The sequence below is a fragment of the Parathielavia appendiculata genome (assembly GCF_033297405.1).
Source record: "Parathielavia appendiculata strain CBS 731.68 unplaced genomic scaffold N657scaffold_1, whole genome shotgun sequence".
Taxonomy (NCBI): Eukaryota; Fungi; Ascomycota; class Sordariomycetes; order Sordariales; family Chaetomiaceae; genus Parathielavia; species Parathielavia appendiculata.
Window position 1 is genome coordinate 2,461,251 of NW_026944220.1, and position 12,060 is coordinate 2,473,310.

A 12,060-nucleotide genomic window follows, 5' to 3' on the forward strand; every position below is an offset into this window, starting at 1 on the left:
GGGTCAAGGAATCTGGCGTGATTGTCTTGATTGTGGGCGCTTGATCTTATGATGGATTTAAGGCGAAGAATACCCTGGTAGAATGTGTGCCTGGCTTTTCATCAAAGTCATAATTTGTACCGTACGGTACAACTATACTGCTCAGTTCTTTGTGAGATCTGCCACCACAGTCGTATCCCCCCTGTCCCACTTCTTGGTCACCTTGTACTTGGAGATCCGCCACGGATTCTGCCCCTGCTTCTCGAGGTCGGCATCACAGATAAGATCAGCTTCGAGGAGGCCCTGGAATTGCTGGTCAGCATATTCCGCGTTTTCTCTGTCTTCGAAAGAAGAAACAAATCAAAACATACCCCATTCTGCGTCAACCGCACCGTCGAATCGCCACCCTCGCTCTTGCCAACCAAGTTCCCGCCCACCTGTGCGTAGACAGTCACCTTGTCGGGCCGGGCGACTCTGGCGCCGGGTTGCGGGAGGTGGATGATGATGCCGCTGTATCATTATTGTCCGTTAGCCTCTTCGTTTCCATCCGTTGCATAGTTTTACCTATGACTGTGTGTAGAAAGGAAAATTACGTTGTGACGTGCTGGCTGGCCGCGAACTTGTTGAGGATACCGCCCACCTCGTCGATCCAATCGGCGCGGGACACGAGGCGGGGTTCGCCGCCGAGGATCGAGGTGTAGTCGATTTCGATGGTTGGCGCGTAGACCTCAGACTCGAGGCCGGCCAGGTTGTGCGTGTCGTAGTAAAGAGGCTGGTTTGTTTTTTTGTGTTGAGAAGACATGCTTCATGAAAGGGAGGTGGTGAGGGAGGGACATACCACTTTGGTAACGGTGTCGTGGATGTTGGCGCGGTCGAGAAGGTATTGGGCGATGTCGTACGAGGCCATTTTGTTGACTTCGGCGTGTTGTAGTTGGTTGTTGTTTGATGTGAGGTGAGAGCTGTGGGTTATTGTAGAGTGAAAGGTGCTGTTTTGCTGTGCAGTGATCAGGTTCGTTTGTGTCGTGGGATGGATGGAATTGATGATGTTGGGATCTTGGAGACGGGTTGAGGATTTATATAATCGAACGTGTCGCAAGTCAACCGTAACTCCGTAACGGCGCCGACATCATTCCGGGTGAAAGACCACCGTTCCGTTCTCATCAATCACGAATTCCGGAACGATCTTGAGGACATGTCCCAGCAAGGTAGTCCTTAACACCGTAAGCATCCGGGCGGGACTCCACCAACCGGAGAGATAGTGGGGTCGCCGGACTTAACGTAAGGTCATAGGAGGCAGGTACCGGATCAGGCAAGCACACAGCAGAAGTTGTCTTATGATTGGCCAATTGCGGCGATAACTACGCGTGCAAACTCCGAGATCGTTTCACCACTTCTTGGCGCTGGCGGGCCAAGCCTTCGGGCCTGATGAACTCACCATGGAGTTTCCAAGTTAAATAGAGCCTCACTTCCTTTGCCGACTCTGACGACTCGGATACCGCACAGCTCATCTCACAACTCAGTCTCACAATTCAGTCTCAAAGACTCAGTCTCAGTCAGAACACCCGACAGTCACAAACACAAATCCCACGACCTGCACTCCGTTTTAGTATCATTAAACGCCAAACCACCACTACCTTAGCTAGCCTTAACCCCCACCAACACGATCATACCACACCATGTCCTCCCAAGCCATCCTCGTCCTCGGCGGCACCGGCACAGTTGGCAGCCGGATTGTCCGACAGCTCTCATCCTACCACTCGACAACAAACTCACCGCCCTACCACATCCTCATCGCATCCCGCAACGGCACCTCGTCATCAGAGGAACAACCCCAAAACGTCCGACATGTTAGCTTCGACTGGCACAACGCAGACACCTGGTCCAGCGCCTTTTCTGCCTTTCCTTTCCCGGTCCGATCAGTCTACCTGATCGCACCACTTTCGCTGGACGCCGACCGCCTGATGACCTCGTTCGTCGACTTTGCCCGCGAGCGCGGCGCCCGCCGCTTCGTGCTGCAAAGCGCCTCGTCCGTCGAGCCTGGCGGACCGGCCATGGGCAAGGTGCATTCCTATCTGAGAGAGCTGGGCACCCGCGGGGAGCTGGAGTGGGCTGTCTTGAGGCCTACCTGGTTTCAGCGTACGTTTTCTCTCTTCTTTTGGGAGACGAGATGGGATTTGAGCGTCGCTGACGGTGGAAACAGAGAACTTTGCCAACCAGTCTAATCACGTCAAGAGTATCAGGGAGGAGAGCAAGATCTACTCGGCTACCGGCGAGGGCAAGATCCCTTGGGTCGCGGCTGATGACATCGCGGCTGTCGCGGTCCGCGCCCTGACGAATAAGGTGCCGCCGAACACCGAGTATCTGGTTCTCGGGTCCGAGCTGCTTTCTTATGGCGAGGTATGCCTTCGACTATCACCACAGCGTTGGGAACCCTGCTGAGCCTTTTGACAGATTGCTGGCATCCTCACCGATGTACTCGGAAGGAAGATTGTGCACGTCGACCTCTCGGCTGAGGAGCTCGAGCAGCGCCACCAGAGATTCGGCATGCCCGAGGACTACTCCAAAATGATGAGCGCCATGGATACCGCCATCAAGTTCGGCTCCGAGAACCGGACGAACGATGTGATCTTGGCTGTTACGGGGGCTGCCCCGAGGAAGTTTAGGGATTTTGCCCTGTCGGCCAAGGATGTGTGGGAGACTGGCAAGAAGGAGTAGCCCTCTATTGCAGCTGTAGCGTAATTTAATGTGTGCATAGTCATGAAAAATGGGATCGATGTGAAGTACAGCGCCACATTCCTTGATCACAAATTATTGGCATGTCATTCTCCAGCCGATTCCATCCGCTGCACATCATCTCCTTCTGTTCTGGTCATCCTAACAGAGGCAAAGAAAGAAAAAGGACATCGATCCGTTCGAGAATATTTATCTCACCACGACTGTAACTTAAGATGGCCGTCGTCCTTTGGACTCCCGAATTCAGCCCATGTGCCGTCGACCGTGTGTAGACCGGCGCAAGTGGGTCAACTGCATCCAAGAGGCCGGGCGGCGTCCGGCTTGGCCCTGATCACAAAAACAGCCGTTAGATTGTAGATGCCCAATCGAATATGCGATGGCGCACAAGAAAACTACGGCAAAGCGGTTTCTTGCCAATTGGGCCTGCTGGGTGTTTGCTACTCTCCTGGCCTCTCATAGGGGAAGCCCGGGATGGGGTTCGGCACAAGACCCGCCGGGGTGAATCCTTATGACATCATCCGTACCTGAACTCGGGACCATTCAGGGAAAGGGCCACGAGACCATGAGACGGGACGACGACGCGAACTTCGAGAGACCGTTGTTTCCGCTTACAATGCTTATCATGTCGATTGCAACACAGCATTCAGCAGCAGGAATGCTCATTCCGACTTCCTACATGCCAGTTGTAACACACACCTAATATACCTACCCTACAGAATCAAGCAACACCACACAAGCTTTCAATGCTCACGTCTTACAACCTACGGCACCTAGCAACACAATCTCAGATTCCGACACCTACATCCTCCATAACGACCAGCAACAATGACCTCATTTCCCCGACCCTCCCCTTGCCGACCATCAGCTGCCCCTGAGCCGCGCAAGACCCTTCGAGAGCACATTCTGCACTCCCTGCCAGCATATACCGGCCCCTACCAAGTAGGCTTCCTCGAAATTGAGCTGCCCGCCGCCGACCCGCGACCCTTTGCCCCGCACATCAAACGCAACAACGAGTTCGCCCTGAAGCTCGACACGGTCCTGTTTGCCGTGTATTACCCCGCCGATCTCGAGGCCAAGACAGGGACAGCAGGAAGGACCAGGCCGCCATGGCTCCCCCGCCCGCGACCCTCGACATGCAGGGGCTACGCCAAGTTCCTCAACATTCCCCACTGGCCGGTGACGGCCTACATGGCGGCGACAACCATGTTTACCAAGCTGCCGGCATACCGCAACGCACGCATCTCCCAGCGGTGGCCGGACGAGGCGGGCCATGACACTGGGCGCGGGAGCGGGAGCGGGAGCGGGAGCGGAAGTGGGACGCATCAGGTCTCGGATGCGGAGACGCTCGTAGAACAGGAAGACGAAGACGAGGACGTTAACGACAAGCCACGGTTCCCCGTAGTCATCTTCAGCCACGGCCTGGGTGGCTCGCGGACGCTATACAGCTCCATCTGCGGGGAGCTCGCGAGCTACGGGCTGGTCGTGGTGGCCATGGAGCACCGCGACGGCAGTGGCGCCAGGACGTTCGTCAACAAGGCGGGCAAATCACAGGATCTTGAGAGCGATGATGTCGACAAGACGGCAACCCCCCCCAAGAACGAAGAAAAGACACCTCAGCGCCGGCAAAAGGACGCAGAGGCCAAACCGTACTACAAGATCGATTACCTGTTTCCCAAGGACAACGCGCAGGATACGTCGCCCCGTAACCCCAACGGAGTTGACAAGGAACTGCGAGGAGCTCAAATTGATATGAGGTTAGCCGAGATTGAAGAGGCGTTCCGCGCCCTGGACCTGATAAACAGCGGGAAGGGGAGCGAGGTGCGCCGGGATAACCTTCGGAAACCAGGCAACGTTGGCTCCAGCTCGATGGGCCTAGAAGACATTGAGTGGGAGAACTGGGTCGGCCGTCTTGACCTGGAGAATATCACCATTATGGGCCATTCCTTCGGCGGAGCAACCGCAGTCCAGGCGCTGAGGTCTGGTAAGCTCCCCTGGATTACACAGGGCGTCCTGCTTGACCCTTGGGGCCCCGCCACCCCGGAATGCACCGAGCAGCGCTCGGTCCACAAGCCGGTATTGTCCGTCGGCAGCGAGGCTTTTATGCATTGGGCCGAGAACTATGACTGCGTCAAAAAGGTGTGCGACGAGGCCCGGGCGGCCGGCACGCTGTCGTGGATGATGACGATTCGGGGGTCGACACACCTGTCGCAGACCGACTTTGCAATCCTTTATCCAAATTGGATGTCGCTGCTCATGAAGACCATCGTGAACCCTGAGCGCGCCATTTCGCTCACGGTGCACTCGGCACTTGAGTTCCTCAAGCTCACGCTGCCCCGGGCGCAAACCCGGTTTGCCAGAGCGTGGGCTGACGAGCAGCTGTTGAGCCGCGCCAATCCAGTAGCCAAGGTTGAGTCGGATTACCGGCCTGACGACAAATGGGTTGCCGCCCGGTTAAAGATCCCAAACGAATTCTCGATGCGCCTTCGAGGTGTGCTCGGTTGGGGCAGGTGGTCCAACGGATTGGTGAGCCACGATGTCAGAGACGAGATATGGTGCCATCAATCGCCGGACAAGGATGCCGTAGAACGATATGTGAGGCGATAGTCCCGGTTGTCCACCTCGAGCTATTCCGGAGGGCACCATCGTGTGACGGGTTCCTGACTTGGCCGGCGATCCCGGTCAGACGAGTCAACGCTACTATCCACCGAAGTGGGAGAACGGCAAGCGCGCTGCAAGCCCGGCATAGTTGGGCGAAATCGGACTCTGCTGCTTGAGCATACTCGGGGGGGGGGGGGCAATATGCTGTCCTGGGATTACTGTACAACACAAGCCAGTACCGCACGTGCCCTGTGAGCAGGATTTGGGGTGATAAGTCTGCGTCCTCTGTCCATCAACTTACCTGGTAGTGTTGGAAGCATAGTGAAGCAGTCGGTTTAGTGGGGGGAAGTCATCAGACCGGCAGAAGTTGGAGCTTCACCCTAATGTCCGCTTGCCGACTGCCGGTTGAGTCGCCCATATTAAGTGGCCCAACTCGGTCAAGAATAGCAATGCAGGTATTCCCCATGGGGTTGATGCATGTCGGAAGAACCAATGGTGATTGAGCCCGTCCCCTCATGCTCAGCCGGCAGACAACAGAAGGAGGAAAGCTGGAGCGGGTGGAGAGTTGGGACGGCAGGAGAATGAGGACATTCGAAAGGCAGGACGCGTAACCTTCAATATATGAGTATTTCGTCAAGAGGGCCGACGCCATTATTCCGCAGCCTCGGATGCTGGCTGCAGTGGGAAGTTAGTTTCCGCCTTTAGGGAAAATGTGCTGGATAATTTCGCTGTTGTTCCTCGACCGGGAAAGTCAAACGGACACGGACAGGACGGCTTTGGCACGCGGCGAAGAGATCCGAATCACCACCCCTCCGCAGGGCACCCCAGCTGCACCACAGAGTTCCATCGGCGGGTGACAACACTCTGCCTTGGCAACCAAGGAACCTCAATCAAGCTCTTATCCAGGCCAGCCGAGCATTTGCCCAGACGCGGTCCGAAGAGACAAGAACAGACAAGCAACTCGTGGCGCCGCAGCCCAAACAAGGCTTTCCGGTAGCGTACACATCTTGAATGTCGGGGGCGTTGTTTTTTCTTCTCAGGATCGCATACGAAGATCGCCAAGGATGAGGTCGTATTCCGGACGGAAAGCTGGAGCATCGCGAGTGGCGGCTACGGGCCGGATATCGATCGAGGGCTGCTGTGCTCGCACTGGATGGTGCCATCTCTGGCTGCGATTCACCAGTCGTTTTGTGGGCGAGGGTGTCACAGACCTTTCTATCTACCTGCGCGCGCCCAGCTAATTTGTCAAAATTTCCCCGAGAACCTGTTAGGAACGAAACAGCCCGATGGAAGACCGAATCGAATTTCCTTGTCAGTTGCTGCAGATGTTTCGGCCATTGTGCTGCTGCTGCGCCGACATGTGGCCATCGACCTGGTCCTGGTATGGAACTTCCGAAGGGCCACTACACGGGAATGATGTTAAGGCTTGGCAGTGTCTCTCTCCAAGATTTCCTAGTACCACTGCATCCATCGCAATGACTTGCATGCACCGTCGAAACGGGCTGCCTCGCGCAAGCCATCATGTTGTCCGGGGAAGGATACCTTAGGAGGTGGGGTGGCCGGAGTAATTGTTCTCGAGGCCGTTGCCGTTGGCCCACGGTCAACCGATCAATGAAGCATCTCCTGGAGCGGCTCAGGTCGATTCAAACGGAACATAACACCGGGAGGGTAAACAACCAAGACAATGAGGGGCGTGGTGTAGAGTAGGCATAGATTCAGGCTCGGGAGTTAACAGTGGAGTGCTTCTGTCTCGGCACCCAGCTGAGCTAATTGTGGTGCGAAGAGAGCTTGTGTGGGTCTTCCAACGTGGACCTGAACTCCCGAAGTTGCTGTGATTGGACGTTGACTCTTGCGGTGGGGCCCGTTTGGAAAAGCGAAGACTCACTCGTCCGTTTGACAACGACAATGGAAGTCGTGGCTTCCAACCTTCCAAGGCAAACAGGCTGAGCCAGGCAGCTCCGAGCCTCTGTGCTTTTCACATAACCAACCGGCAGGGCTTTACCTTAGGCAGTCCGAGTACAATTCATCTCGTTCTTTTTTCCCGCAGCCTGCGACTTCATGTTCCTGTTTGACTTGTGTCACCATCGCATTACCTAGCAATGTCTCCTCGACACCTGGGCTTGTGATACAAGAGCCGAACAAAATAGAAGCGCGGCCGCGGCTCACCTAACACACAACTGCAAGGCGCCGCGTTCAGCGTTCCGAGAATGGTTCTCGGTACCCGGATGTGAAGCGGTGAATGGCTACAGCCCGCCAAGCCTTCGTGTTGTTGCCACCTGCATCGCGGTTCCTGGCGCTCTACCATCAGCCTCCCTTTCTGATTGCTGCGATGGAGATGCAAGTCGCATCTGCTGTGTCCCCCTGTTGTCTTGTTTTCATCTTTCTATTTTCCTTCCTGCGTACTGCACCTCCGGCGGACCGACTGCCATGGGGGTGATGGGGAGCGTTGCGCTGCCGCTCGGAGCCAAACGAGGCCCAAGTTCCACAGCCAGCGAGCTATTCTTTTCCTTCTTCATCAATCCGGACGAAGCACATCCCGCGGATCCCACCATCGGCGAGATGGTCCAATGTATGTAATAACAGTCATCAGGAATGCGACCTGCAAGTGAGCTCGCCACCGGATGAAGACTGGGATGGAGACAAGGCATTTTACCCGTAGCTTCAGACACGGTTCGGTTGCCATTCACCCAGCAGCTGCGGCTACGCGCGCCCGAATATCAGGTTTTTACGGAGCTACAGAGTACTTCGTCAGATGTGGGAAATCATGGTGCTTGACCGGGCAACAAGAGCTACTCGTATACAAGCATATACCTACACACCTTCTCCCTGTCTGCTCGGACGCACCCGAGGGACGGACGTACGGAGCGCTGGCGATGGCTCAGTCCCGTCTTGTTCCCTGACCCACAGCGTACTTGTACATACTTAGATCCGTACCCTGCCCAGGCCTTGCAGTCTGACTACGGTAGGTGGTTTGCTTTCTGGAGGTTCTCATCTGATGAAGGCGTCTGCCTTCATTTATGCGCTGCTTCCCGTCGCGGCCTCTCATATCGGCTTTTGATGGACATCCTGTCCTCCCTGTCCGGCGTCCCGGGCATTCCCAAGGCCGCCATGGTTGAGATGGAACAGAGGACGGAGGCCTTGCTCAAGTCCAGCAGCTTCCAGGGAATGCTAGAGTTGGAAAAGAAGTACAAGGTACGTGCGTCCCCTTCGGCCTCACCGCTTGCTTGTCGGCTTGGTCCATGTCTTGATTGCCACATATCATGTCTTACACCGAGCTATGTCCCTAACACTGTGTCGTCTCCCTCAGGTGGAGCGATTGCGAGCAGCCCAATCTCTTCTCCCTTCATCCCAACACGCAGCACAACTCAAAGGCGCCACTCCCCCTCGGCCTGAGCGCCCAGACTCTGGTTTTCCACAAGAGCATTTCCTCATGGTCAACGCTACCAGACGCACCACTTGCCCGCCTCCGCTCTCCATCAGTGTACCCCAAGCCGTCGACAGCGAAAGGCGGGGTCGACCAAGCGAACGGGAGGATGAGCGTGCGATTGAAGAAGATACCGATATCGCGACTCCCACGAATAGCGAGCCGTTTCAGAAGCAGGTCAAGTTCCTCGCGACAGACGACGACCACGACGAGGAGGACGGCATGTCAGAGCAGTCATCCATCTGCCAGTCGCCCAGCTGGGAGGGCTACGGGCAGAGAAAAAAGGAAAAGAAGAAGGAGGCTGAGCAGCGGAGGAGGGAGAAAGAGCAGGCTGAAAAAGACGTCAGAGCCGCAAAGAAAAGGAACACTGCACGGTTAAGCAAGGCCCCGCCAGCCCCAGCAACAGCTACCCGCAATTCTCGCCTTGTCGGCTTGATGGCTGCAGATCGCTCCATGTCAGACTCGTTACTGGTCAGCCGCCATCTACTACAGCACACGCAACCCATTCAGCGGCCGGAAGAGGTCGGGCGAACTGTCTCGGCTGATGATATCCAAAATAGCCGATTGCATCGACCTGCAGTGACCCAGGTCCTCTCCGGTTCTAGCGACAATTCTCGGCGCGCTGGGGGTCCCGCTGGTGGCAAACCTTCTCCTTCTGCGATACCTCATCATTTGCTGTGCGACAGCGACTTAGCTTCAACCCACGACCTTCGCAGGGCCACGCCAGACGGGCCAGAACCTTTAAATCACCATGCGTCTTCAACACTCCCGCCTAGGCATGGAAATCGGTCTCCACGGGATGCGGCGTTTCCACCCTCGGCTTCGAGAACTCCTAGGCTGCGACATATTTCTCCTTCTGCTGGTAACCGCAGCAACGGCATGCTCCAAGGAACAACAAGCGCCAACCACTCACAGGAATCATTGTCTGCCGGTCCTACCGCAGACAGACCCCGAGGCAATGGATACGTGGTTCACCAGAGGGCACAGGCTGCAGAATGGGCTATGGCAGGGCTCGCGGATGAGCAGTTGGTTGGGAACGTCGGCCAATACTACCCCCCGTCAAAATCCAGTTCTGGACAGACTCAACCCACAAGGCGGTCCTCTCTAACGCAGGACGCCAGGTCTGTGGCGATGAAGCTCGTGGGGATGAAGACGCCGTCATCTGGCAGGGAAAGTGCCAGTCAGGCCAATTATTTGACTTTCAAGGCTATTGCCTACTCTGATTGCGGTGTTGATGCCTCGGCGTCGGTGGCAAGCATGCCCACGTTGCCCAGAAAGGTAGACGGTGAAGATCCATCAACCTCTGAAGCGGCCATCATGGGCAGCGATAGCGAACTGCATGAAGCCGAGGCTGCCCTTCAACGCCCTACCACGTCGCAGAGCTCTCTTAGTTCAAGTGGCCCATCCCTTACCGGTTCGGCACCCGGCAGCCGGAGCAAAATGGCCCGGAGCCTGAAGGATGCCGCAAAAGCCGCTCTGGCTATGTCCAAGGGCTCGCAGATACCCACAGATACCTCCACGCCAACCATTTCAATGCCGCCATTTCTTGCACTTCGAGCTCGTTTGCATTCTCGAACATCGGTTCATACAGAGAACAAGGCATCTCGGGCAGCCGAGGCTGCTCGTGACCCTGAATTGGTATGCGTCCTCTTGCATTCAGCTTGTCCGCCACTTGGGGTCGGTTTTGTTAACAGCCGCCAGCATCCCCGCCCAACAACCTCAGTTCTCGCATCCATCAAACCACAAGAGATCGACGCGCAAGAACCTTACAGGGCATCTGAAGGCTCTTCCTCATCGTCCGCCTTCGAAGATGGGTCACCGCTTCCGTCTCCCACGACCACTCCAGACACATCGCGGCCGCAATCAGCAAAGGACATTCCATTGGCCACGAGCGACCTCACCAAGGTGAACGCCCAGCCTGATGGGCTGCAGGACGATGAGCAGACGCTTCGCCAGTCTCTGGATTCCAGCAAGTCAAGCACCCCTCGTGTTGGCGACTCGGTAGCACGTGAGAGCATCCAGGCGGGCGCCGAAGACCGGTGGAGTAGGACAGCCTTGCCCATCGACATGGACTGCGATGCCCAGTCTTTCATGACCACGGTCTCCCACTTTGACAACGTGGATACGGAGCAGCTGTCTTCAAACAGCCCATCGTTACCCCCGGCGGGGTCTGGACAGCCGAAAGCCCTGAAGCCAGTATCCAGAAGCAGCAGCCGCTCTGGAGATGCTGAACCCGCATTATCGATTCCTCCGCGGTCTCGGGAACGGAATCAAGCTACACCAGTGGGTTCACCAACTGTCTCCTCTTCTTCCGGAGATGAGCGGCATGGCGGTGTGGTAACAGAGCACACCACGCTGGACGTATCGGTGGATCTTGGGGAGACGCCCAGTATCAAAGAATCGTCGATGTTCAGGGCCTCGACAAGCTATGCGAGACCATTTCAGCAGGGGGAAGAGAAGGAATCGGGTTTGAGAGTGTCGGAAGGGCACAAGGAGCGGCACCGCGAGAAGTCGACAAAGACAGCAAGACACGACAATATGTTGGGCGTCAGAGAACAGGAAGAGGAAGAGACAATCGGGATTGCTGCTCAAAATGTTTCGCAGCGTGAACAGATGCCAGGTTCGATATCCGGGCCCAGTTCAGTTGGGTCGATGTCTCCAGATGCTCCCAGCTCAGAGTTCCAGGTCTCCAACAACCCTTTTTTCGCAAATTTTCCCGAGACATTCAAGCACCATGGAATTTTGAGGGAGATACCAACTCCAACTGGGCCTCCGTCTCCGGTTTCCCTACCGAGCCCGCTTCACCCAGTGCCTCCGCAATCCGCAGCGCAACCTCGGGCGAACTCTGCTCCATCTCCGTCTCTAGCATCAACAGCAACATCAAGAACGTCTACTCCGTCGGCTAGGTCGCCAGGAACGCCGCCCGTGTCGATCCTGAAGCAGCCCAAGACTTCGACATCAGAGCATAGACCCCAAATCCTCTCGGCGCTCCCCAAGCACATGCAGTTACAGACGGGCTCGCCGGCGCGGCCACCGACGACATTGGCCGAAACACGGATGGCGCCGATTGCCAAGATGCTTGTCGAGTGCTGTAGCTGCAAGTTTTACCACGACATGCCGTCCAAGATCTACGAATGCATGGCCAAACCGGACGCCGTCATCGAGGACAAGCTGCTAGGGATATCGGGCGCCATCACCACCATGGTCAAGTGCCCGTGGTGCCAGCACAATATGAGCAGGAATTGCTGTGCGGGGTATGCAGCCGTGGTGTACTTGAAGGAGAAGTTGCATTGATAACAAGGAGTTTATTTATTTTTTCTTTCGCG

General features: G+C 56.2%; 4 protein-coding genes across 4 annotated transcripts; 3 read left to right on the forward strand and 1 right to left on the reverse strand.

The window, feature by feature from the left end:
• Nucleotides 1-15: 15 nt before the first annotated feature.
• On the reverse strand, nucleotides 16-1,180 carry N657DRAFT_608737 (uncharacterized protein). Its single transcript, XM_062790277.1, has 4 exons — nucleotides 818-1,180; nucleotides 573-751; nucleotides 351-489; nucleotides 16-282 (listed from the first exon to the last, which is right to left on the reverse strand). The coding sequence occupies exons 1-4, from the start codon at nucleotides 884-886 to the stop codon at nucleotides 142-144; spliced, it is 528 nt and encodes a 175-aa protein (XP_062652664.1). The 5' UTR covers nucleotides 887-1,180; the 3' UTR covers nucleotides 16-141.
• A 449-nt stretch (nucleotides 1,181-1,629) lies between these two features.
• On the forward strand, nucleotides 1,630-2,708 carry N657DRAFT_639404 (NAD(P)-binding protein). Its single transcript, XM_062791771.1, has 3 exons — nucleotides 1,630-2,115; nucleotides 2,180-2,376; nucleotides 2,431-2,708. The coding sequence occupies exons 1-3, from the start codon at nucleotides 1,656-1,658 to the stop codon at nucleotides 2,692-2,694; spliced, it is 921 nt and encodes a 306-aa protein (XP_062652665.1). The 5' UTR covers nucleotides 1,630-1,655; the 3' UTR covers nucleotides 2,695-2,708.
• Nucleotides 2,709-3,347: 639 nt separating this feature from the next.
• N657DRAFT_660436 (phospholipase A2) lies at nucleotides 3,348-5,895 on the forward strand (the record flags this gene model as incomplete). The annotated part of the gene is made up of 2 exons (XM_062795046.1): nucleotides 3,348-5,304; nucleotides 5,848-5,895. Exons 1-2 carry the CDS (start codon nucleotides 3,538-3,540, stop codon nucleotides 5,893-5,895), a joined length of 1,815 nt encoding a protein of 604 aa, XP_062652666.1. The 5' UTR covers nucleotides 3,348-3,537.
• A 2,472-nt stretch (nucleotides 5,896-8,367) lies between these two features.
• N657DRAFT_564271 (uncharacterized protein) lies at nucleotides 8,368-12,028 on the forward strand (the record flags this gene model as incomplete). Its single annotated transcript, XM_062788267.1, has 3 exons — nucleotides 8,368-8,502; nucleotides 8,618-10,397; nucleotides 10,458-12,028. 3 exons carry the CDS (start codon nucleotides 8,368-8,370, stop codon nucleotides 12,026-12,028), a joined length of 3,486 nt encoding a protein of 1,161 aa, XP_062652667.1.
• Between the last annotated feature and the right edge of the window lie 32 nt (nucleotides 12,029-12,060).